The following is a 25,444-nucleotide window of genomic DNA, read 5'->3' on the forward strand; positions in this document are numbered from 1 at the left end:
TTTTGTCCACGTTAAAAATGTTTGCTTCTTGTAGCCCCATACCAAGAGTGGCTTTTAGCCATGTTTGGGGCGAACTTGCACACACCCCCAAAATGTCTGTCGTGTTCGTTTTCCAGTAATAAACCACTGGTGATACTGAATGGTTTAAAATGTCTTTAAAGGTGGGTTGAACGGAGACAAATTCACTAGAGCGGGACTCGAACCCGCAACATAACGTGCATCACTTTTATCAACTCAGCTATTTAATAATAGCCATAATTTTGGTTCGAAACAGTCAGGACGTGTTCGAAACGGCGACTTCGGATACGTCTACGGCTAGATTGCGGGCGTCTGCTGCTTATTCGTCAACACTTGCAGACGCTCCGATCTAGCCGGCTGTAGGCTAGCTGTAGCCGAAGTCACAGTTTCGGATACGGCCTTGGTTTTGATCCAGTATGTTTGTGTGATACAGATCTTCTCCAGTAATTCGTGTTGCGATATCGGCGACTACGTTTAACAAAAATGATCGTCACTACTCGAGACTAAGACACACGTGACCCGTGGCGCACTGACGATGACGTCACAGGAGTGTGACAGTCGGTTTCGAAGATGGATTGTTGCGAGAGTTACAGCAGATTCGCACCGCCTGGAGCAGAGAGCGCAGCACACGACACGCCCAGCATCGCAGACATCCGATCACCAAACGTGAGTTTTTATCAAATATGATGATTCCTGTTAGATTTAAAGGAACACGTTGCCTTGGATCGGACGAGTTGGTCTATAAAAAGCGTTTGTAACCGGGTATTTTTATAAAATGCGTTTGGTTGGAAAGATGTTTCAAAAGTAGAATACAATGGTCCACACAAGTTTGCTTCGAAATTGCGTGGTTTTCCTTTTACTGTGCGAACTAACACGGTCGGCCATTTATGGGAGTCAAAAAGTTGACTCCCATAAATGGCCGACTGTGTCAGTCGACGAGGTAAAAGAAAAACCACGCAATTTTGAGTGATACTTGTGTGGATCATTATATTCTACTTTTAAATTATCTTTCTAATCATATGCATTTTATGACAAACGGTTACAAACGCTTTTCAAAGACCAATTCGACCGATCCAAGGCAACGTGTTCGTTTAAATTGTCTGGTACTATACAACGACTTGCTTAGTGACAAGTTACCAATTACATTTGAATTCCTCGAACTATGGAAACGGCCGCATTGCCACATGATTCCTTAAAGGATTCGAGTACTTTTTCGAAATGTCCACAGATTTACATTAGAAAAGTAAACTGAATCGTTGTACCTAAACAAGAACCACCATGTGGAAATAAGACAAGAGAAGTTTTAGTTTCAGCGAGGAAGGACACAAGTTTGATGGGAAACTAGACAAGCATGCACCCATTCAACAGTCAGTACTTCTCAATAAGTATTTTGCAAAAAAGGTCCATGAGGCATAAAAGCGCCCTCAATGAACACAACGGAGGCAAAATATTGGACGATAGTTGTCTTTTTAAGCCCAATATTAATGTGGCTTCAACGTCCGTGTATTTCAATTACCTTTGAACCCGTTGATTTCAAGATTATAAAAGCTTACTGTTTATGTGACGTATCAGAAGGTTTCAATTGAGCGTATCCTTCGGGGTAGACTCTACTTAAGGGTCGAAACCCCAGGGCCAAATTGTATAGAGCTGCTAGCACAAATTTACTTAGCAGGAAATGTCTTCCTTTGATGAAAACAAGATTAATAACCAAGTTTCCGTTTGTTGCATATTATTATACAAATATTGAGTGGCTTAGAGTGGAATGGGAGGAATATTACCGCTCGGTAAAACTTCGACTGTTCCATTTCACGAGGCGAAGCCGAGTGAAATGGAACAGTCCAAATTTTACCGAGCGATAATATTCCTTCCATTCCACGAATTAAAGCCACTCAATATTTTGTTTTATTTAACTGACATTTTGTAGATCCTTGTCATTCGAAATATTTTTAAAGTATAAATTACTGACAACCAAAGAATCATATAGTGCCGCTTAGCGGCAACAGTGCACAAATCGGAACACAACCTTTTGCACAGGTGCTCCTTTGTTTTAGCAGCGGTGCGGCGGCGTTGTACTGCTCAAAAACATTGGGAACAAGGATGAACCTAACTGTTGAATGTGAAATGCTATTCCCCATGGGCACATAGGTCTTTTTGATCGCCGTGCGGATGGGAGTAATAGTGAATGCCACGTGAAGTAAGTTCCACCAATCAAATGACAAGGATCTGTATGTCAGTTATAAAATGCTTATTATTGGTATTTACCTAATGTTTGCTTATTCTGAAAATCACGTAAAATGTGGTTGGTAAACCTGTTTTATATCGAGGACGGAATTTCATGTTTAGCAAATCTGTGTGGCATCCCTAGCAGCTCTATGAAACTAGCTAAATCAACTTTTTTCCATTATTCCACAGGTCTTTTGGGTTGGTAAGAGCAGTTTGCAACAGCTGGTGATTTCTTTTCTCTCAAGATTTGAAGTATGAAGCTATGGTATCAATGGTAAAAAGTTAGAACAGGCTATACGGAAGCGCTAAAAGGACAATGAGGGACAAGAAATAACCGTATAATAGTGTGAAACAATAGTCATTTATAAGATATATTGTATTATAACACACCTCTTGCTTGTTCTGTATCCTGGTTGGCTGGAAAACGGTCACGTGTGATTAACATTATAGTCTAGTGATCGCGCGCGTGTTTTGCGGAAACTAGTGCCCGAGCGGGCACTAGTCTTTGAAAATAGTGCTCGGTTACAGCGACCTCTCTTGACTTTAACCGTGAACAGCAACTACAAAACCTCCTTTATTTTTCAGATTTCTGCTGTTATTTCACATTTAAGACCGAGCTATGTTTTAAAACACATATTGACTGGCATAATTCGGTAACTAGTGTGCCCCGTCTATTCCCCCTCGGGCCTGTGAGATGACAAGGGGGCGAAAGGGGGGCCTATTTCCCTCGGCATTTTGCCTCGGGAAATAGGTCCCTCTTCAAGTTACTCAAAATCCCATTGGGGAATAGACATACACTAGTTACATCACTGCCAGTCAGTGTATAATAATCACAGAGAAATGTGACTTGACTAAATACGTGTTTTCCGTTAATGTCATTTTAACGCTCGGTAACTAACAGTCGTCTTAGTTTTTCTGACGTTGTTTCATTTGTTCACAAATCTCTTAAAGAAATTGCACACTACATGTATTGGTAATTGTCAAAGACTAGTCTTCACAGTTGGCGTATCTCAACATAACATGCATAAAATAACAAACCTGTGAAAATTTGAGCTCAATTGGTCAGCTAAGTTGCGAGATAATCATAAAAGAAAAACACCCTTGTCATATGATGTTGTGTGCCTTTAGATGCTTGATTTCGAGACCTCAAAATATAATTCTGAGGTCTCGAAGTCAAATTCGTGGAAAATTACTACATGTACTTTTTCAAAAACTATGTTACTCCAGAGGGAGCCGTTTCTCACAATTTTTTCAACCCCCCCCTCCCCATTACTTGTTTCCAAGTAAGGTTCTATCTTGAGAGATGGGAACACTGAGAAACTGCTCTCTCTGAAGAGCTAACGTTGTTTTTGAGAAAGAGGTTCTTTTACACTCAAATAAAAAAAATACCGTGGTTGAAAGTCTTTTACATAGTCAACTGCAAACACACGATCTTGAGGAACGAGGGTTTTCTTCTCTTGCGAACTCGGTAAACAAAAATATTGGGACCAACTTGTTAATTTTTGCGAATGTTGTGATGCAACAAGTGGGAATACATTTCTTTGATAATACCAAGCGTGTCCATGTGCATTTAGTAGAGCGCTATACTTCATAGTTTCTTTTTGCCTCCCTGTGTCTTCACTTTAGGTTCTTACTGGCATCTTGCGTGGTGGTCATTGTCATTAGACAACCAATACCGATAGAGGGCGGTTTAACCCCCGGGATGTCATTCTCCGAACTGGAAGGAAGGTTTAAACTAGTATCAGTCGGTCGGGCAGGTGTGTGGGCCATAAACGCAAACAACCAGGTTTACTACAGGGAAAATACGTACGGTAATGAGAACGACGCCGGGGATAGCTGGATGCTAGTTGATGGCCAAGGACTAATACAAGTCGATGTGGGGAAAAACATCGTTTGGGGTGTGAGTAGCACGCGTGACGTGTTCTATCGTAGGGGTATAGGGCGGAGTCACCCGATGGGTGCAATGTGGGTTAAGGTGGCAGGCTCCCTTAAACACGTCACTGTTAGTCAGAAGGGCCACGTGTGGGGCATATCTGAAACCGAAGTCGTTTACCATCGCATTGGAGCGTCCAAATGCAACAGGGCTGGAGACAGTTGGAGCCAGATTGGGGGTACCTTGATGAAGCAAATCTCGGTAGGTAGCAGTGGTGTTTGGGGAGTTAGCTCAGCCGATTACATCTTCTACAGAGAAGGGACGTACGGGGACCCAGACTCCGATCCCGATGGGTTGAACTGGGTCATAGTGGACGGTGGTCTGAAGTACATCACCTCAGCGGATAGAATCTACGGGGTCAATTACCAGAATCTGATTTATTTTAGAGTGGGCGTGTCCGCTGCTAACCCGAGGGGGAGCCGCTGGCAGCAAATCGCGGGTTCGTTGAATCAGGTGGACTCCCTGTCACTCACGATTTGGGGAACAACTAACACTAACTATATCTTTGTTAAAAGGACAGATTAAAGGTTTAGGTACTTTTCGTAGGACCCATAAAGATAGTAGAAAGCTTCCCTTCAAAGACACAGGACACTATTCTTAATCGTCAAAGACCAGTTTTCTCACTTTGTGTATCCACCATAAAACAATAAACCGGTGAAAATTTGAGCTCAATCGGTCGTCGAAGTTGCGAGATAATAATGAAAGAAAAAACACTCGTGTCACAGGAAGATGTGTGCGTTAGTTGGTTGATTTCGAGACCTCAAATTCTATGTCTGAGGTCTCGAAATCAAACTCGTGGAAAATAACTTTTTTTCACGAAAACTATGTCACTTCAGAGAGAGCCGTTTCTCACAATGTTTTATACAACTAACCTCTCCATGTTACTCGTTACCAAGTATGGTTTTGTGCTGATAACTATTTTGAGTAATTACCAATAATTGCCTTTTTAAAGGTTTAGGCACTTTTTGGCAATCGCCAAAGACCAGTTTTCTCACTTGGTGTATCTCAACATGTATAAAACAACAAACCTGTGAAAATTTGAGCTCAATATTGGTCGTCGAAATTGCGAGATAATAATGAATGAAAAAATACCCTTGTAACACGAACTTGTGGGCGTTTTAGATGGTTGATTTCGAGACCTCAAATTTCATGTCATAGGTCTCGAAATCAAGTCGTGTGAAATTATTTCTTTCTCGAAAAGTATGTCACTTCAGAGGGAGCCGTTTCTCACAATGTTTTATACCATCAACCTCTCCCCATATTCGTCAACAAGTAAGGTTTTATTCTAATAATTATTTTGAGTAATTACCAATAGTGTCAACTGCCTTTAAGGCACTGTACATTGTTGGTTATTACTCAAAAACCACAGCACCTCAGCAAAAACATTTTAAGGGTAGCTTTTCACCATTGTGTCCTGAAAACAAGGCCTATACCCAAAGTTTTAAAAGGCAGGTTTACGTTCGGATATCCACTCTTAAAGTTCATAGCATTAACACCCTTTGTTTATGAACACTGCTTCGGTAGCATAAAGCATTTTAAGAAACATTTCACTTCGACGTATAATGGCCATCAACAACGATTTTCTGTGATTTACTGTAATTTTGTATGTCTTTTGTTGCATTATGGAATACCAAAATATATATATGATTTTGGATTGAACAAAGAAAAAATTACTAGAGCGGGATTTGAACCAACGACCTCCGGTTTAATGTGCCGGCGCTCTAACAACTGAACTATCTAGCCCTATGTTGGTGGTCTCCCAATTTTGTCAATATCTTTGTTAGGGGGGTGCCTGTCATCCCTTGTGGTTTATTATTTGATATATATATATATATATATATATATGTGCATATAGAATACAAATAAAAAAAACGCTTTCAGATTGTGTATTGGCATTTTCGCCCCGGATTCTCAGTGATATCTCAAAAACGCGACCACCATCTTTTTAAAATGCAAAGTAACAATCTCAGAAAATCTGCATTTAAAATTAACGCAGTTTAAATTCAAAAGCTTTTCTTCAAAATGTTATGGTATATTCAAGTAGTTTTCTTACAGTGTGGATACTTGATGCATTGAACTTCGATACTGTGCTGTTTTAGTATCTTGACTTAAAATAATAAGAAGGATGTGTGCTACTTTGTGTGGTCGAAAAAATTAACGAAAATTTACATTTTCCGTTTTCGCACTATTATACAGCGATAACGAAAACGAAAACAAGTGCGACGCAAAGAGAACGCATTTTACTGGTGGTTGAATTGCTCCGCAAGAATATGCGCACACTTATTCAACCAATCGAGGGCGTGCCTTTTTTTAACGTGATCGTTATCACTTTTCGTTATCGCTGCAGTGTGACTAGCCCTATACTGTGTGTTGCTGAGAGTTGGATAATGTATGTCAGGAGCGTCACACATACAGATCAGCACTATTTTGTGAAAAGGTGTTTTTTTCACATTGAGGGTGGTGTAACTACGCCCCATGTTTAAATGGTCAACTTCACATCAGTGGTACTCCATAGCGTCAAAAGCCAGGACTCGATTTCACACAGCACTATGATCCACAGTAAAGACTAATTAATTGTCAGTACCATAGTGATTTGTTACATCACACTTTACTAAGCAACTATACGATTGGTTAACATTTACGATCAATCTTAGCTCTTTATTAAGTCGGCCCCAGGTCCAGTACTGTCAGAGTCGATCGTGATAATTTGTTTTTAATTGTTTGATTGTTACTTTTTCTCGATCTGGCATAGTTTAAATTCCTCAAACCTGCAGCTTGTAAATGTTTCGCGCAGTGCAGCATTTCTGTCACGTCATACGCGTCGACTGCGCAGGAAACGCCCTGTTAAGCTTTGTATTTTTTCATTGAAACAGTTGGATAAAGGAAAATTAATGTGGGGTTTGAAAACGTATTGTGAAAGTTAAAAGCAATGTGAGCTTGAGAGAGAGGGGACGTGTTGCATGTGAGTGTTAGGGTTGCCGACCAAACCAGCAGGCGAGTGGTTGGATACAGCCACCGTATCGGTATTGGGCCGGCAAACCAAAGTTATGGCCGAGAGCCACCTTCGTGTACGTCAGAGTTGACCAATCTCTACAGCAACGGCAGTGTGAAGCCAAAGACTCCTCTCCAATTAACTACCACTAGCGGGATGCCGCGCTTCGCGCGGCACCCCGCTAGGATATAATAATCCTTTACACAAATATTTCGAAATATGGGTGAGGGTGTTATACGCCTCTCTCAATATTTATGCATGGCGTCATAATTCAAACCCAAAATGAAGCTATTTCGCACGTCCACCACTACTTGCAGTGGCTGTACCCACCTCGTTTTGGGTTAGACGACGTACCTTATGCATCTAGAAACTATAAGGCTCCCCCGTGATCCTTATAGGGGTCTAATATGTTGGGCCTCCCTAACGTTACACGTTTTTCAAATCAGCGTTGATAGGTGAAACTGACCGTTAGCCAGCAATAACTAAAGTTTCTTTTGTACCACACTAAACTTTCTCCACACACTCAATATACATTCATAATGCTTGCATTTCCTTGTTAAAAAACATCGTCGAAAATGACATTCTACGTCCCACGATACATAGCGTTGCTACAGCCCTATAAATAAAGCGAATTTTTGGAACATGCTGTGTGCCACAAATCTAATTTATCTACTGTTTTTTGTTGTGTTTTTTTTGGGGGGGGGGCGGGGGCGGTAAGAGCGTAGGCCTCTTTTTAGTTTATTCTCATCTGAATTGGTCTTGTAAACTTTCTGGTCAATAGGCTGCATGTATAACGGGAGCACTTAACGTGAACGTCAAAAAAGTGTTTTGCAGGCAGAGATGCCAAGTCCAGAGGCCAGCTATGTGTGAGATTTTTCAAAGCTCAACCCCCATCCCCCCGGAAAAAAAAATTCCAGTTTAAGAAGGCCTTTTTAAATCGCCGCCCAACCTTTTTTTTTTTTTTCTTTTTAATTTTTTATGAATAAATAAAAAAATGTGAAATTTAATTGTGGACAAAAGGTGTTTCAAAATGCATCAAAAACCTCCTCAGAATAATTAAAATTCACTTGAGGTACACAGGAGATGTTGATGGTTAATGTGGAGGTTCGATTGTGTCAGATTAGTTCCTTCCAAACTTGAAAAAAATAGACTAAAAATGATGTCCAAAATCAATAGCTCACTTCTTCTGCCTGTTGTGTCTTCGCTAGTGGAGCGCATTTCAACGAATTTGCTAAAAGAGTCGGAACCTACTTGTGCGCAATAAGTGTTTTGCGCTCTGCCGAATATGAGCTGAACCTACTGGATGAGCAAAAGCGTGCGCAATCTGCAAATTTGCGCTCTGTTTGTACAAATTTTGTACAAAAAATGTCGTTATTTTTTTTTCCCCGATCTCGCCCCAATAATGGTTGATGTGCGTGTGAGCGTGAGACAGAGCCCAAATGCGTGAGTCTCACGCCTAATGCGTGAGACTTGGCTGGTCTGGTTTTGTTTTATTGTCACTTTGGGCTTCTTGCATCTCGCGAAATTTGAACGACAAACGACACAATTTCTGACCGCGTTCATGTTCACGCTGCTCTAGGAACAAACCTCCATACATCCCATATCTCTGGAACCCTATATCGTACAAACTAAATAAAAACGATAAACTCGTCCCCACTCCTTAATTTTCTCTAACTTATTTCACTTTCAGAAAGCATGTCAAGTCATGTTTAGGGTTTGTTACGTCCAGTTTGGGTCAATAGACAAACTCCTAAAAATGTACCCCATTCAGCCGCACGAGGTCTCTTTTGTTAATATTATCTCCATCAGTAACCAACCCGACGGGCCGATGGCTAAATTAGGCTTCAATTCAACATGGATTTGGCAAAATGTACATTCTGAGACCTGACCGACACACTGCTCTAACCAATTTTGTGAATGGACTTATTCAAAAGAAAACTTAATGTCCTTTTGCTTAACAACTTTGACCAAATGCAAAGCAAAGTTCTTTTTTTACAGCTTCAAAACAGCCTTTGACGTACGTGTATAGTTTCACCATAGAGTAAGAAGTGGTTTCACAATTCTACCTCCATGGTTAAACTCTGAAACTGCAACATTATACCTCCATGAACAGACCGTATTCTAAAACGGTATTCATGTACGCATTTGAGTTTACTGGCAAAAGGTCCAAGGTCGCCACCCACTGTCAACCTAAAGTGGTCCCACGGCGACCTTCTTCACCAAGCAACAGGTGGCCTGTCTCAAACCAGACAACACACCGCTCACAATACACTGACCAGAATGGCTCTTTGTGTAAGGCCCCCCCCCCCACCCCAAAATGTGATTAATTGTAAAGTTCCCTTAGACGCCTTCCAACCTATAGCCGGCCCTACCCAACGTTTCCAAATTATTAAGCTTCCGTTTGATCCAATCCTTGTCCATCATGATAATTCTCATGCCGTTTGGAAGAGAATGTTTTTTTTACAAATATTCTCCATTTAATCTTTTCAACAAATGAGTCACCCGCAGAAGGATTTCTAGGAAGTCTGACAACAACGTCGACCAGTGGTTGACACATGGTCGCCTGCGAAACATCAATCTACGGTACTTCATCCATTCAATGCAAATTCGTGAGATTGGTTTCGGTTTTGTCCTGGCACCCAGCCTCTTCGACCCTTTCGACCCTGCGCGGCAATGAATGAACCAATCCGGAGAACCATGCTTAGTACAACACGAAAGTAACCTGACCAAAAGGGCGGATCGAATGGTGGGTGGGTGGGCAAGGGGCAATGAATGAACCAATCCGGAGCACCATCTGCGAAACACTGTCCAATGAGTCGCCTGTCAGAAAGATTTCTAGGAAGTCTGGTAACAACATCGACCAGTGGTTGACGCACGGTCGCCGCCCAAACTTCCTCCAATCACATGACTTGTAAGTGCGAGTTTGGATCCGGGTTTTGCAGACTTGCAACCAGACGTCTGAAACCACACAAACGTATTGAACTCCACACAAACAACCGTGTTGGATTCCTCAAGGATGCCATACCACTGGACCTTCTAATTTTCAATCCAAGATGGCGCAGGTTACGCTTTTAATAGTATAGATGACCATTTAACCCCTGGAATCGGCGAACCCCTCATCATACCAAGTTGACTGGCTCACAAGGACGACCACCGGGCAGGGACACAGAGTGTGGCGCTGGTTGGGATTCACCCGCAAGACGGAGGTCCGCCACCGGTGAAGGTTAAACGAAGCAACGATAATTTTGAACAATATAAATTTTATTAAAGCTTAAGTATTCCAGTTATTGAAACTAAAGGCTTGGGGCCAATTGGCAGAACCCTAATCATTGATTATATATTTGTTTTACGTTGCCTGTAATTTGAGAATTGACGCACAAAGAGAAACGATATACATTTTATTTATTGTGACTGTTGGCGTACAAAGTGGCGAAGGCTATTCTTACCGTAATTGTTAAAATAATTTTAAAAAAGAAAGCACATGAAGCGTTGAAACTTCATGAAGTTGTAGGTCTGTCTCTGGTACCCTTAAACAGATTGAATTATTGTCACTTGTTTGTTGATCTTTACCTTGACCTCGAGCCCCCACAAGTTGGACCGTTGACGTATAATTTTATATGCACTTTTCTAGAATGATCTTGTAAACACTTTTACATCTGAGGCAATATTGTTCCATTGGGAGATAGTGCGTGGGTTAAGAGATTGTTTGTTTGCAGCAGTCCTTGTTGGTTTGCGGGATTTTGGAAACTTAGTTAATGAGATAACCGTGTGAGTTTAAATTTTAGTCGTCTAAACAAAATTTAGAAAGCGCCTGAAGCAAGGTTTGCTCAAAGGTACTGAGGTACAGAATAAATAAATAAGTCATTGACAGGTCTCCTGAAAGTGAAACAGTGGGATTTCAGAAGTGACTTAAAGATGAAGGAAGTTGTTTCACTTGCAGGTGACTAATGCTGTTTGGAGTCAACCATGAACTTCATTGTATTGTAACTATAGTCGTGACTTACTCTACGAACAGTCAGTTCATCCCGGGTAGGGGGGTGGTAAGTTAACGTTTCATGTGAAGGGGAATGGTTCATTTGAATCGTCCTGGGTACTTTTTGTAACATAAAACGCAATGTCCAAAGATGTTCATTAAGCTTACACCGTTTGAAGATAATGGTAGTAGAAATCTAACCTTAAAATATAATATAATACGGACATGTACATTGCAAAGTGACCTATTATATATACTCTACTGCGCGTTGCAAGGAATACAAAAATGCTGAGAAAAAAATTATTGAAAAAAAAACACAAACAGAGCATGGAATGAAAATGGGTGAAGTGAACATTTAAGTTCGAGTAAAACAATGCCACGAAAATACGTTTTACATGCTAAAATAATTGTCGTTTTAGGAACGAAAACTATTTTCGTACTTTGTTTTACCTATTGTAACACAAAAATCCTGTGTTAATAACCACAACAATACGGAGCAATGAAACACACTAAAAATCGGTATTTCTGCTTGAATTCCTGACCGTTTTATTCCACACATCCGTTGTTTACAAATTCACCAATCTAGACAAGGAAAACATCTCCACGCAAGCGGGTTTCCCAATCTTCCAGCAGGGGGGCCAACCAGCAACTAGCTCCACCGCGGAGCCGTGCTGGCGCCCTCTACTGGCTGATTGGCACGAATGTTACACTATTTCTCAAAAACTATAGCACATCAATAATTTATATTTAAGGGAAACTTGATCGTGTTTTGTGTCCTACAAAAAGCACCCAGACCATTTGAGTTGGACTAGAACTTCTTTTAAAGAAAAATTGACGATGCATCATCAATTTTTCTTTTGACCGTATATTTCTCCTTAAACAGGATCTATGCAACCAAGGTCGTTATACGATGGCTGGTTTTTAACTTAGCCTACATTTTGAGTTTCTTGTTCCCTCTTTCCAATGCCGGATGAAGGCCTAAGCACGCACAGGTGTTTCTTAGAAAATTTGAAGACCTTGACAAAATAGACGCACCTACAGGGTCATGGGCCAACCAAAGTGGTCCAAGCAGGTAAATGAGAGAGATGTGTTTAAATAGAGCTTTCTTGCACAGTGGATTGGCAGTCTGACTTGAGCTACCATTCTAGCTAACACCATAGAGCTAGGCCTACGAGTAGTTAGAATCTGCTGATGTAAAAACGTCCGACCATTGTCAGTACCGGTGAGTAGTCTATTCACTCCGTGACTTTGCAACCGTCATACAATTTCATGGACTGTTTCTTTTTGTCAGTTACTTTTTTCTTCTTCTTCTAATTATTTCACAGATTTTTGAATTCGCAGCGGTTTTTTTTTTTTTTTTTTTTTTTGAAGAGATGTTATTTAGCAGTATTTATGCAATCGAAATGTACTGTTTTTCTGTAATAACTACAATTTTATTATGATCAATGACTCTCCAATTCCGGCCGAACGTGTAATCATTTAAGTGCAATTAAGATTGTAATTAATATATTCGTAATTACTTAAACAGCCTGAGCGGAATGTATTAAACGGAAGTTGTATTTAGGCTTGACTGTTTAGTATGCACTTGTTCACCATTTTTAATGTACTTTTGATATAATACAATGTGTATACTTCTGAATTGTTAGTTGTTATTGACTAAAAATCGGACCCCACCTAAAGGTTTTAAAAAACTAAAAATACTTCTGCCGTTGACGGCGCGAGTCAAAGGACAATGCCGTTTACGTCATGTCTGGGAGTTTTTCTTTGTTCCTCCACGCTGCAACTAAGTGGCTTTACAAATTCAAGCTCCCAACTATGAAGTTTTGAGAGTGATTGCGTAATGGGGCTTTTCGCAAATCTCCCAGAAAAGCGCTGGATATGGGCATTCGAATTGATTTTTTTTTTTACACAATTGAAATCTATTTATTGATATGACCCGATTTTTCTTATTCATTGAAAACATTTTAAGTGAAATTCAGCATAGGTCACGACTTGACATGTTCGTTCAAGCAGGGCCCAATTTCATAGAGCTGCTTAAGCAAAACATCTGCTTAAGCACGAAAACAGCTTGCTTATTTAACACATGTAACTTGCAAAAATGTCATGCCATGTACATTGCTTGTGACTAATATTTAGCTGTTGATTATTTAGCATAACAATTGAGTGGAGTCTTAGCCGCTAATCTGATTTTACAAAGCAGAGATTTTTTTGCTCAAAGCCATTGGACCCTTTCGGTACAGAACAAAAAAAAGTTCACAGATTTACAAATAATTTACAGGGTTTACAGAAGGTAATGGTGAAAGACTTCTCTTGAAATATAAGTCCATGAAATGCTTTACTTTTTGAGAAAACGGTAAAACAATATAAATTCTCGTTAGCGAGAATTACGGATTTGTTATAAACACGGCGAAACGCGCGAAAACAGCAGTGGGTTTTCCCGTTATTTTCTCCCGACTCCGATGTCCGATTGAGCCTAAATTTCTACAGGATTGTTATTTTATATATAAGTTGTGATACACGAAGTGTGGGACTTGGACAATACTGTTTACCGAAAGCGTATAATGGCTTTAAGCAAAATTGTTTGCTTAAGCAGCTCTATAAAATTGGGCCCGGGTCTTTAAATCTCCCTTACAACACAAACAACCTACAGCGTAATGCACTACTAATACAGTATAACATACACCGAGTGTTATAATGCAGTTCAACTTCCGATGAATTCGTACTCACGATTGTGATATTGATTAGGAATTAACTGTTCTATATTATTACATTATTGCAATCAAAATATATAAAGTATTGCACTTCAAAAATTATCTAAACTATTCTTCTATAATTTATACAAAAAAAATCCCAACAGATTGTATTACTTTGTCAGATAACATATTATATTTGCCACATTATAAACCCATTATTTGGAACAGCTTTGACACCCTGCTATTATGGCTTTGTCAGCCTACCGGGATACTAGTCAAATTTGCATGATCAATGCCGGTCCAATGCCGAGCCAACGTCGGCATACTATGCTGTGACATTATGTCGCAACGAACGTCGGCAACACGTCCACATCAAGCACCAATGCCAGGATAAAACTTGCAGCACAGCCATCCCTAATGTGTACATTTAGTCAAAATTACCTAAACTTTACTGATAAACATTACTCATGTATTTCTAAAAACAAGTTTACAATGATTTCTGTGATCTCGTTCTACAGGTCATATTATTTGTAAATACACAAACAAACTTTTAAAACTACCTAACTAAAACTTACTGAAAAACATATCTCAGTATTTAAAAAAAATTATAATAATAAAAAAAACAGTAATAATAATTCAGTGAATTGTATGTAATTATTCTACAAGATTCTGTTATAATACACAAACAAATGAGTAAAATTACCTAAAACATGTGGAAAAACATTACTTATGATTTGTTGCAAACCAAGTTGCACAAATTTCTGTAATAGTTCTCCAATGTTCTGTGATAAAATTGTACAGCAAATTTTAAAATTACCTAAAATTTACTGACACACAACTATCATCTACTTTTACAATCCAATTAACAACGATTTCTGTAACTGTACGGAAATTGTCCCTTTTTATCGTGTATAAAATATACATTTTCTATTCTAGTTTTTTATTTTATTTTATTTTATTTTATTTTTTTTTGGGGGGGGGTTGCCTGCAGAAAATAAAGGGTTTTTTTACTGTGTAGGCTCAATGGCAGATTACTGGCGTATTAAATTCACGAACCTCAAAGTGTGCCGTCTGTGCGGCATCATAATGTAGCCTGAGCCCTAAATGTAGCCTGACCTAAATGTAGCCCCAAACATGTACCTAAATATAGCCCGGACCTAAATGTTTGGGGCTGCATTTAGGTCAGGCTACATTTAGTGCTCAGGCTACATTTAGGTGCCGCACAGACGTCACAACATTAAGGTCATTGTTACTTTACAAAACCTCGGAACATAATGATTGATATACAATAAAGTACTTTTAAGCTACTTTTAAAGAATGTTTTTGTGTTGAACCAGTGCAATCTGTACATTCGTTTTAATGTTTTTTGGTTTTTTTATGAAATAAACCAACAAACACCAAAAATAAATATAAAATATAAGCTCTGGAGAAAGTCCGGTTCGGATCGAAGCTAAGGTCATCTACCCTAATCATTTAATAAAATAATAAGTTATATTTGTTCATGAATGTTATTTTTATTTCACACAGGTGTACTCAGACTAAACAACAGGACCCCGTCACTTTGGTTATAAATTCCCTATTGAACCGTGAGGTAGTCTACGTTGCTCAACTATGGCACGATTGCTAAGTTGGTAAGTTTTATTTTAACGGGCACCATAAAATGAAAGCCAGCATTGGACGGTAATCACGTAGACTGGTCCCCTGTCTCTCAGACACTGGTCTACCACGTTAAAAGATGTCATTGGATAAACGTACAATGACGTAAGCTTTCCCGATGTGTTGATTGGTCCAAAGTGATGTAGCGTCAGCTTGCACTTTCAACCGTCTGCAGTGAATCATGGTGTGTGCATACCGTTGTGTGCAATAATTTGTGGCGTGTACAAGTAATTGTGAACTGACTCCGAATCTCCAAGTGAAATTAATGCAAGTTCAGATCAATGAATCAAGTTTGAAAAACTAAGGAAAGCAATCAAACATAGAGCCAAAAAAACCCAGATACGACAGTGTGTATCAATGTTACACAAAAACAATGTTACACAATTAGTTTTTCATTAAAATGTTTTCAATCAATAAGGAAATTGAGTCATATTTTATTACGAGTTTAAAGTGACTTTTACTGTGTAAAGAAACAATAATTTCCAGTGCTTTTCTGAAAGATTCGCATGGAGGTTTAAAGACAGTGGACACTATTGGTAATTGTCACAGACCAGTCTTCTCACTTGGTGTATCTCAACATATGCATGAAATAACAAACCTGTGAAAATTTGAGCTCAATTGGTCGTCGAAGTTGCGACATAATAATGAAAGAAAAAACACCCTTGTCACACGAAGTTGGATGGTTGATTTCGAGACCTCAAGTTCAAAACTTGAGGTTTCGAAATCAAATTCATGGAAAATTACTTCTTTCTCGAAAACTACTCCACTTCAGAGGGAGCCGTTTCTCACAATGTTTTATATTACCAACCTCACCCCATTACTCGTTACCAAGTAAGGTTTCGTGCTAATAATTATTTCAAGTAATTACCAATAGTGTCCACTGCCTTTAACAAAGCAAACTCCCACTCATGACGTCAAAAGTAATTTCATTTTGACGCACGCTACAACGTACGGCAAAAGTGTTTCTAGTTTTTCAAAACCTTGAGTCTGGGGCCTGCCGTCGATCTCACAAAACTCTTCCTAACTTAAGACTAATCTTAGGACTTAGGACAATTCCCAACCCTGCACTGTAGCATGCGGAACTTAAAATTAATCCTAAGTTAAGACGAGTTACTCGTCCTAACTCGATATAAGACGAGTCCTAACTCTTTGTGAAATCGACCCCTGATTTTTTAATCGAAAACAATGTGTACAAAATTTAATATCAACATTACATTTAATTCTAAACAAGTTTAAACAGCACTCCCGTCAAAAACAAATTCACTGATTGTACTTCTTCAACACACTTTGTATCAATGATTCAATTATTTCAGGTGTTTTAATGTTTTATATTGACTAGCTTGGTGATGGTGCTGTTGGTCATGCAGGTAGCCGTCCCAAGTTCCGCTGAACGTCTCTGCACCTGCAAAGGGGGTTCTTGGAGACACATTGCCGGGTTACTGAAGCACGCATCGGTCGGTCGGGCTGGCATGTGGGGTGTCAATAGTATGGACCACATCTATTACAGGTTGGGAATCTACGACGACGAAACGAATACAGGCGACTCATGGGTGCATGTTGAAGGAGCACTGAAACAAGTAGATGTTGGGCGTGATGTAGTATGGGGTGTGAACAGTGCCGATGCAATTTTCTACCGACATGGCATAACCGCTGACACACCGGGCGGGACGGACTGGGTGTTAGTAGAGGGATTGTTAAAGCACATCAGTGTCAGTCAAAAGGGGCATGTTTGGGGAGTAAACGCAGAGGATCACATTTATCATCGTATCGGGGCATTCAAGTGCAATGTTCGCGGTAACTCGTGGCTACATATCGGGGGATTGTTGAAGCAAATCTCGGTGGGTAGTGGGGGCGTATGGGGCGTCAACTCCGCTGATAACATTTACTACAGGGAAGGAACTTTTGGTGATCCTGACTCGGATACCAATGGGTCTGGCTGGACACACGTAAGTGGACTGCTGAAGTACATCAGTTCTTCGGATATGATCTACGGAGTTAATTCTGACGATGACATCTTCTATCGTCAAGGAGTATCTGCCTGTACACCGACAGGTACGGGGTGGCAGACCATACCGGGGGCATTGAAGCAGGTCGAATCCCTGTCACTTGCTGTGTGGGGGGTCAACGCTGCAGACAACATTTTTGTGAAAGAGAACGATGATTAGAAATGAGTCTGGGGGAATTCTGTAAGATGTCTCAGCAAAACCACTGAATTAATAATTTAATAATCAAGTTCCATTCCATTGCAGTTCACATCAGATGATCATATTGAAAGCACCACTCTCATAATTGACAGTCGACAATAACACATGGTTGTTGAAATAAGTGTAATAGCCAAACGCATACAATGTAGTAGTCTTAAGATACCTTAATATTGGATATTGTTACCTTTCTGTGAACTGATCAATTCTTGTATTGTACTATTATTTTTACAGCAAGAGTATGGAATAAACGTCTAAGAACTGAATTGAAATGAAAAAAAAAACATGTTACGATTTTAAAGGGTCCATGTAACTTTTGTAGGACAAAAAACACAATGTCCACAGATTTACACTAAACTTACACAGTTTGAAGATAATTATAATAGAAAGCTTCCTTGAAAATATTACGTGCTGAGGTGTTGTAGTTTTTGGGAAATGAGTAAAACAATGTCATGAAAATAACTTTCGTCTCATGAGACGAAAATTATTTTAATCATTCACAAACCTATTTTCATGATTTTTTTACTCATTTCTCAAAAACTACAGCACCTCAGTAAGTAATATTTGAAGGGAAGCTTTCCACTATAATTATCTTCAAACCCTGTAAGTTTAATGTAAATCTATGGACATTTTGAAAAAGTACTCAAATCCTCTTATACTGCATTCAACGTATACCCTGCGCGTGTTTCTTCACTATAGATTTCTGATTTGATTCATTCTCCAAAGTGTATACCAAACGGGATATTTTGGAACGCTAGGTGGCAGCAGACATACCAGGTAAATTTTCATCGGATACATACTTGAGTGAGAATAGACCTTTCTTTTGCAACGTCAAATCAGTCTGCTGCCATCTAGTGTCTCCGAAATCCTTTCATTTAGATCACACACATTTAATTATTGGTTTGATTGGGTTTTCGGTCCATTTTAAATTTTGCGCTTACTTGTTACAACTTTAAGAAACTTGCAAAATTATTATATCCCATTTGTGAATAGGCTTCGACTTTGATTCGCATTGTTATCATATTACTTTGTTCTTTTACAAGAATCTTGCGACACGGGCGGTGTTCTTGCGAGACTGCTGGCCCCAGCGAGACAGCTTTTAGGACGACGCGTTTTGATAGAATGGTTTTTACGCAATATTATGCTCAAATTAGTAGTAAAACGCCCACTTCATTAAAATGAGTTAATATTGTTTAGTGTTAAAGTTTGCTTTACTAATAAACGATCAAATAAATGCATTACCGAAAAGTGAAAGGTCTTAATCATTTACAGTTGCAAAGGTTTTGGGTTCGAATCCAACCTGAGTAAAAAAACGTGTGAGAAGGCACACCATTTCGTACAAAATGGTGGAAACCAAGTGAATGGGCCAATACTGGTTTTGTAGCGGCACACCATTTTTGGCAAACCTTTTCTGGCTGTAGGCAGTTTGTAATGTGTGCTTATCTAGTAATAGAATCACGTGTATTTAAGGGTCCAATTAGTTATAGATTTAATATTTTGGAGGGTACAAACCAAAACGAATATTCCTCATCACCGATGCATATTAAGTTTACCATCTATCAGATATAACTAATTAATGTACTAATTACACATGTCATTGAATAATCTGGCCAATAACGGGCCAATTCTGGGCCAAGTGGCATACTGTGTTGGCCGAATACAAAAGTGCCAGCATCATTGAACGTTACTGGGCCTGTACTGTGTGAGTTATGACAACTGTAATGGGCTGATTAAGTGCCGACGTACAAAAAGTATGTTGGCCAACCTTCTGCCAGCTGTGGGGCATTTGGCCAGTAGCTGGCCAATTTATTCTGTGCCAAAAAGTGGCAAGCTATAATGGTCCAATACAGAAGTGCCAGCATCGGCACGAGCAATATTCATGGGTCTGTACTGGGTGCTTAATGTAAACCTGGGCCAATTAAATGCCAATGTGCAAAGAGTATTGCATGCTGGGCCAACCAATTCTGCCATCAGTGGACCATATCTGGCCAGATAACAGGCCAATTCTGGACCAATGGTGATGTATGGCTGTATACAGTGCCAGCATCGGCATAAACGTTATTGGGACTGTACCTGGGTGAGTTATGGCAAGGGACCCTTCCCATGAAATATGCTAATCACAATCACGCATGCGTACATACACTGTTGGTTGGCAAATGCCATAGAGTTGTGCACTAAGCAGACGCGCAATTGCGTCTGCGTCACGCACCCATTAGCCGTGTACAAAACAGCGCGATGTTCCCTCATTTTGCCAACCAAAACGTTAGTGCGCACGCGCTATGTGCAATTTACATATTTCATGGGAAGGGTCTATTGTACTGGGCAGATATGTGCAAATGTAAATTAGCCAACCTTCGATCAGTAACAGCCAATACAAAACACAGTACTATTACGGTACTCGCCATGTATCGGGCCAATACAGTATGTTTGATGGGTGTCACTGCCTGCAACTATTTGTTAGCAAAGAAAACAAAAACAATTCTGTATAATTCGTTTAACTTGTTCGATGGGGAGTGTCGCCATCGTATTGGGATAAAACAAATAGGTTACTACAATAAAAATGTAAAACACATATAAAATAAATTAAACTTATCTGAAATTACTTTGCAATTATAAAGTACATTACAATAAAGTTTAGTTGTCCATGATATAAATCAATAAATAGATGAAGAATACAGGGGTTAATGAAAACACATTTTTTAGAGTGCTGTATGTAAAACCAATCAAAGTTTAAGCACCAAATAAAAATAAATTAGTACTATTCGGTTTCTCAAAATGCCGGTACCGTCAAAGTCAATAACTTGCATGTAATTCCTTTTTAAATATCAAGTCGGCTAAGTAATTTTCTTCTTTTCTCCTTATTTATTTTACCTCAAAGGCATTTATTTTAATATATCGTGCGAAACTGCAACTAAAGTAAATCAAAATACATATCAGCTAAATGACATAAGATACTTGAACGCGAATGAAAAACACCTGCTTGTGCCCACCAATACGTCCCTTTGGGTGCACTGTAAAAAATTACCGTAATTTTACGGTGAAAAGTACGTAAATAGATACGGTGTTTTACCGTAACGAGATTTTTCCATGACTTTACGGTGCAACCCCGTAAATACCGGCTCGCAATGCACCATGGGATTGTTTAAAAAAAAATTACCGTAATTTTTACGGTGATAACGACATTTTTTAACGACTTTACGGTGCAACCCCGTAAATACCGGCTCGAAATGCACCATGGGATTGTCTAAAAGGAATGACCGTAATTTAACGGTGAGAAATGTGTATATTTCGACGGTGAATTACCATTCTCGCTTTTGCTCGCCAGCCTTTTACGGTCAAAATCCGTATCTGGGCACACCAAAAGAACTCTAGGGGTCATCGCGCACGCGCAATGCTTATGAGGAAGTTCAGGCGGGGTGACTAGAATAACGAGATTTACCCACTTTTTTGTACTCTATTGTACAATCCCGTGCTCATGGTGTATTACTTAAAGGTATGATACATCATTGGTTTTGGTTCTGGAAACAATGAGTTCATTCCAATTCCAGTCGTCTAGTTTTCAAAACACCCATCATTGGTAACCTGTTAAGGTTTCTATTTCATCAGTTATTCTATGTGGATGTTTATATTGTGTTATGAAGACCACTAAATGCAGCGTCTGAATTCGAACAGTGCAAATCGAAAGCAGTTGTTGCCTTTTGATGGTGTTCAGAACTTTTCTTGAATATCAGCATTTAAGATGGAACTATTTGAAGGGAGATTATGATCTCATTTGCAGTTTTATGATGAAAATTATTTAGAATTATATTTCTTGCCAAATTATTTTGATAATTACCAAAGCTGTATCGTACCTTTAACATATGGTTATTTTCCACTTTTTAAAATACAATACCATTGGAGTAATTATACTATTGTAATAAGCCATTACAATTACGGTCAGTTTCCACTTTTTCAAATACGGTCCCATGGCAGTAATATCAACGTGTAATATACCGTAAAAATCACGCCACACCGTAACTTCATGTACACTTCGCACCGTATATTGACAGCTTTCTCACCGTGAAAATCACGGCACACCGTAACTTCGTGTACGGTTTGCAACGTAAAAATTACGGGAATCGGTTGGCATCTCGCTGCACAACCGATTCCCGTAAATTTTACGGGATTTTTTTTACAGTGTGGTAAATTGTTTGCAACGGCTAGTTCTATTATCCAATTATAATATATTAAGTTTTATAAACTCGTTGTAACGTTAATGAGATTATCGAAAAACTGACGAGTTCAATTTTCGTCTGATAATGAAAGTTTTACTTACTGACATTTGTCTACTGGTTTTGTAGTGGCACACAATTTCGGCAAACTGGTATAGAAAACCTTTTCTGGGCCAATACTGGTTGTGTAGCGGCGCACCATTGGCCCGGCAATGAACCGACTCATGGTCATGTCAATTCCAAGGCAGGGTGTCAAAGCTGTGCCAAAAGATGGCTTAAGATTGTGACACATTTTAAAAACTGACAATTTGTAACATCATTTGTAGGGATTTGTTTACCTCCAACAAATTGTATATACTTTTGGACGAGCCTTTTTTTATATTCTGATTGCAATAATGTAATAATTTGGAATAATTGATAATTAATATCACATATCACAACCATGGGTACAAATTAATAATAATAATAATAATACACAAGCATTTCTATAGCGCCCCACGAAGAACGGATCTCTTAACAAAGAAGAGGAACAAAGAAAACAGCGAATCACAGAAACAAATGAGTTTTCAATTTCCGCTTGAATACAGACAAAGACGGCGCTTCACGAAAACTGATCGGAAGTTCATTCCAAAGACGAGCCGCGGTAGATGTGAAAGTCATGTCACCAGCTTTCTTGTACGATCTTTGGACAACAAGCCGTGTCCGATCAGTGGAGGAGCGCAGTCTTGGTCTGTGTTCAGCGGAACCAGTGTTCTGGAGTTGAGTCATGGCAGAAAGATAACTAGGGGCAAGGTTGTTGATAGCCTTGTAGACATACAGCATGAGTTTGAAAACAGTTCTTTGTCTGACATGGAGCCAATGAAGTTCCCTCAGTAAGTCGATAGAGGGCACGTCCCGTCCACAAGCCATAACTAACCGCGCTTCTTTGTTCTGCTGGCGTTGCAGACGAGTAAGATCGGCCTCGCGCACCCCATTAAAGGAACACGTTGCCTTGGATCGGTCGAGTTGGTCTTGTGAAAAGCGTTTGTAACCGTTTGTTTCATGAAGTTTCGTTTTCACGAAGTAGCACTTAACCTCTGTTTTACCATTGTAATGTACGGCACGCACTCGAGTCACAGTGAGGTAAAACAAAAGTGAGGTAAAGTACCACGCAACTGCGAGCGAGCGCGCGCGCTGACCTAGTTTCTGAAACACAAAATGCTGTGTTGTAGCATAGGCGAGTGCTACTTTGTGAATACGCACAAAGACCTGTTTCGTGGTCGCGAAGTATAGTAAGGATCTTCTCTCGTATCTAGTTTCATAATTATATATTATGCAAATAAATCAAAATAAGATTAGTTTCTAAGTTCAAGTCATCAACTATCTACATTGAGAAATTTAAATGGAAATACCTCAAAGTTTTGAAGGAAAGCGGGTTTTTCCCAAAAATGTTCAATTTCAGAGGCCGTTTTCTATGATTTTTTTTTTTTTTTTTTTGCTGGTACAGCAGTGCGTGCTACTTCGTTAAAACGCTGAAGATCGGCAAACCATTCGGCGTAATGGTCATAGAAAACCTTTTCTGTGCCAAATTGTTGTGTAGTGATGCACCATTGGCCCGGCATTAAACCTACGCTGGTCAAATTATGTCAAGTCCAAGGCAGGGTGCCAAAGCTGTGCCAAAAGATGGCTTAAGATTGTGACAAATTTTGATAACTGACAATTTGTAGTTTCATTTGTAGGGATTTGTTCACCCCCTCAAATATTGGTAATAACTGTCAAAACACCAGTCTCTTCCCTTGGTGTATCTCAACATTTGCATAGCAAACCTGTCAAAATTTGAGCTCAATTCGTCGTCGAAGTTTCGAGATAATAATGAAAGAAAAACACCCTTGCCATACGCAGTTGTGTGCTTTCAGATGCTTGATTTTGAGAGCTCAAAATCTAATTCTGAGGTCCCGAAAACAATTCAATGGAAAATACATTCTTTCTCGAAAACTATGTTACTTCAGAGGGAGTTGTTTCTCACAATAATGAATACTATCAACAGGTCTCCGTTACTCTTTACCACGTGAGGTTTTATGCTACTAAAGGCAGTATAAATACACACTCTCGGTAACTACTCAAAATAATTATTAGCATAAAACTTTTCCTGATTACGAGTAATGGGGAGAGGTTGATAGTATAAAACATTGTGAGAAACTGCTCCCTCTGAAGGGACGTAGTTTTTCGAGAAAGAATTAATTTTCAACGAATTTGATTTCGAGACCTCAGATTTAGAATTTGAGGTCTCGAAATCAAGCATCTAAAAGTGCACAACTTCGTGTGAACATGATGCGACAAGTTTTGTTCTTTCTTTCAATAATATCACACATCTTCGACGACCGATTGAGCTCAAATTTTCACAGGTTTGTAATTTTAAGCATATTTTGAGTTACACCAACTGTGAAGACTAGTCTTTTACAATTACCATTAGTGTCCAGTTTTTTTTTTTTTTTTTTGAGTAAATACCAATAGCCTGCCTTTAATGTCAACTATACTGGGACTATTAAATGCCAATGTGCAAAGAGTATTGAGCCAACCTGCAAGCAGTTGGCCATACCTGGCCAGAGAACGGGCCAATTCTGGGCCAAAAGTGACATACTGTAATGGCCCAAAACAAAAGTGCCAGCATCAGCATGAACATTATTGGGCCTGTAGGCCTACTGGGTGAGTGGCAACTGTACTGGACTGACTAAATGCCAAAGTGCAAATGTAAGTGAGCCAACCTTCGATCAGTAACAGCCAATACAAAACACAGTACTATTACGGTACTCGCCATGTATCGGGCCAATACAGTATGTTTGATGGGTAATACTGCCAGCAACTGTTTGTTAGCAAAGAAAACAAAACAATTCTGTATAATTTTTTTTACTTTTGCGATAGGGAGTGTTGCTATCGTATCGAAATAAAAAACAATAAAAATGCAAAACATATATAAAATAAATTAAACTTATCTGAAATTACTTTGCAATAAAAAACTACATTACAATTAAGTTTAAGTTGTCCGTGATAACCAAAAAACAAGAAATAAATGAGGAATACAGCAGTCATGAAAACATTAATTGAAATAAAATCATTAAAGGAACACGTTGCCTTGGATCGGACGAGTTGGTCAAAACAAAAGCGTTTTTAACCGTTTTTTATATAATGCATATGGTTGAAAAGATGTTTTAAAAGTAGCATACAATGATCCACACAAGTTTGCCTCGAAATTGCGTGGTTTTCCTTCTACTGTGCGAACTATCACCGTCGGCCATTTATGGGAGTCAAAATTTTGACCCCCATAAATGGCCGACGTGTTAGTCGACGAGGTAAAAGGAAAACCAGGCAATTTCGAGGCATGTTTGTGTGGATCATTGTATTCTACTTTCACAACATCTTTCTACCCATATGCATTTTATAAAAAACGGTTACAAACGTTTTTCAAAGACCAACTCGACCGATCCAAGGCAACGTGTTCCTTTAAACTGCTGAGTAAAACCAATCAAATAATAATGGAGGTATACATTTTAGCACAAAATAAAAA

The 25,444-nt window shown here is 39.2% G+C and overlaps 3 protein-coding genes across 3 annotated transcripts; 2 read left to right on the forward strand and 1 right to left on the reverse strand.

Moving 5' to 3' along the window:
• The first annotated feature begins 624 nt into the window (after positions 1-624).
• Positions 625-5,627, forward strand: LOC139949950 (perivitellin-2 31 kDa subunit-like). Its single transcript, XM_071948538.1, has 3 exons — positions 625-684; positions 2,431-2,515; positions 3,868-5,627. The coding sequence occupies exons 2-3, from the start codon at positions 2,496-2,498 to the stop codon at positions 4,697-4,699; spliced, it is 852 nt and encodes a 283-aa protein (XP_071804639.1). The 5' UTR covers positions 625-684; positions 2,431-2,495; the 3' UTR covers positions 4,700-5,627.
• A 6,592-nt stretch (positions 5,628-12,219) lies between these two features.
• LOC139950060 (uncharacterized) lies at positions 12,220-20,482 on the forward strand. Its single transcript, XM_071948693.1, has 3 exons — positions 12,220-12,361; positions 15,360-15,463; positions 16,828-20,482. The coding sequence occupies exons 2-3, from the start codon at positions 15,444-15,446 to the stop codon at positions 17,651-17,653; spliced, it is 846 nt and encodes a 281-aa protein (XP_071804794.1). The 5' UTR covers positions 12,220-12,361; positions 15,360-15,443; the 3' UTR covers positions 17,654-20,482.
• A 1,964-nt stretch (positions 20,483-22,446) lies between these two features.
• Positions 22,447-22,809, reverse strand: LOC139950123 (uncharacterized). The gene has a single exon (XM_071948749.1). It carries the CDS (start codon positions 22,807-22,809, stop codon positions 22,447-22,449), a length of 363 nt encoding a protein of 120 aa, XP_071804850.1.
• Between the last annotated feature and the right edge of the window lie 2,635 nt (positions 22,810-25,444).

The sequence above is a fragment of the Asterias amurensis genome, chromosome 17, assembly GCF_032118995.1.
Source record: "Asterias amurensis chromosome 17, ASM3211899v1".
Taxonomy (NCBI): domain Eukaryota; kingdom Metazoa; phylum Echinodermata; class Asteroidea; order Forcipulatida; family Asteriidae; genus Asterias; species Asterias amurensis.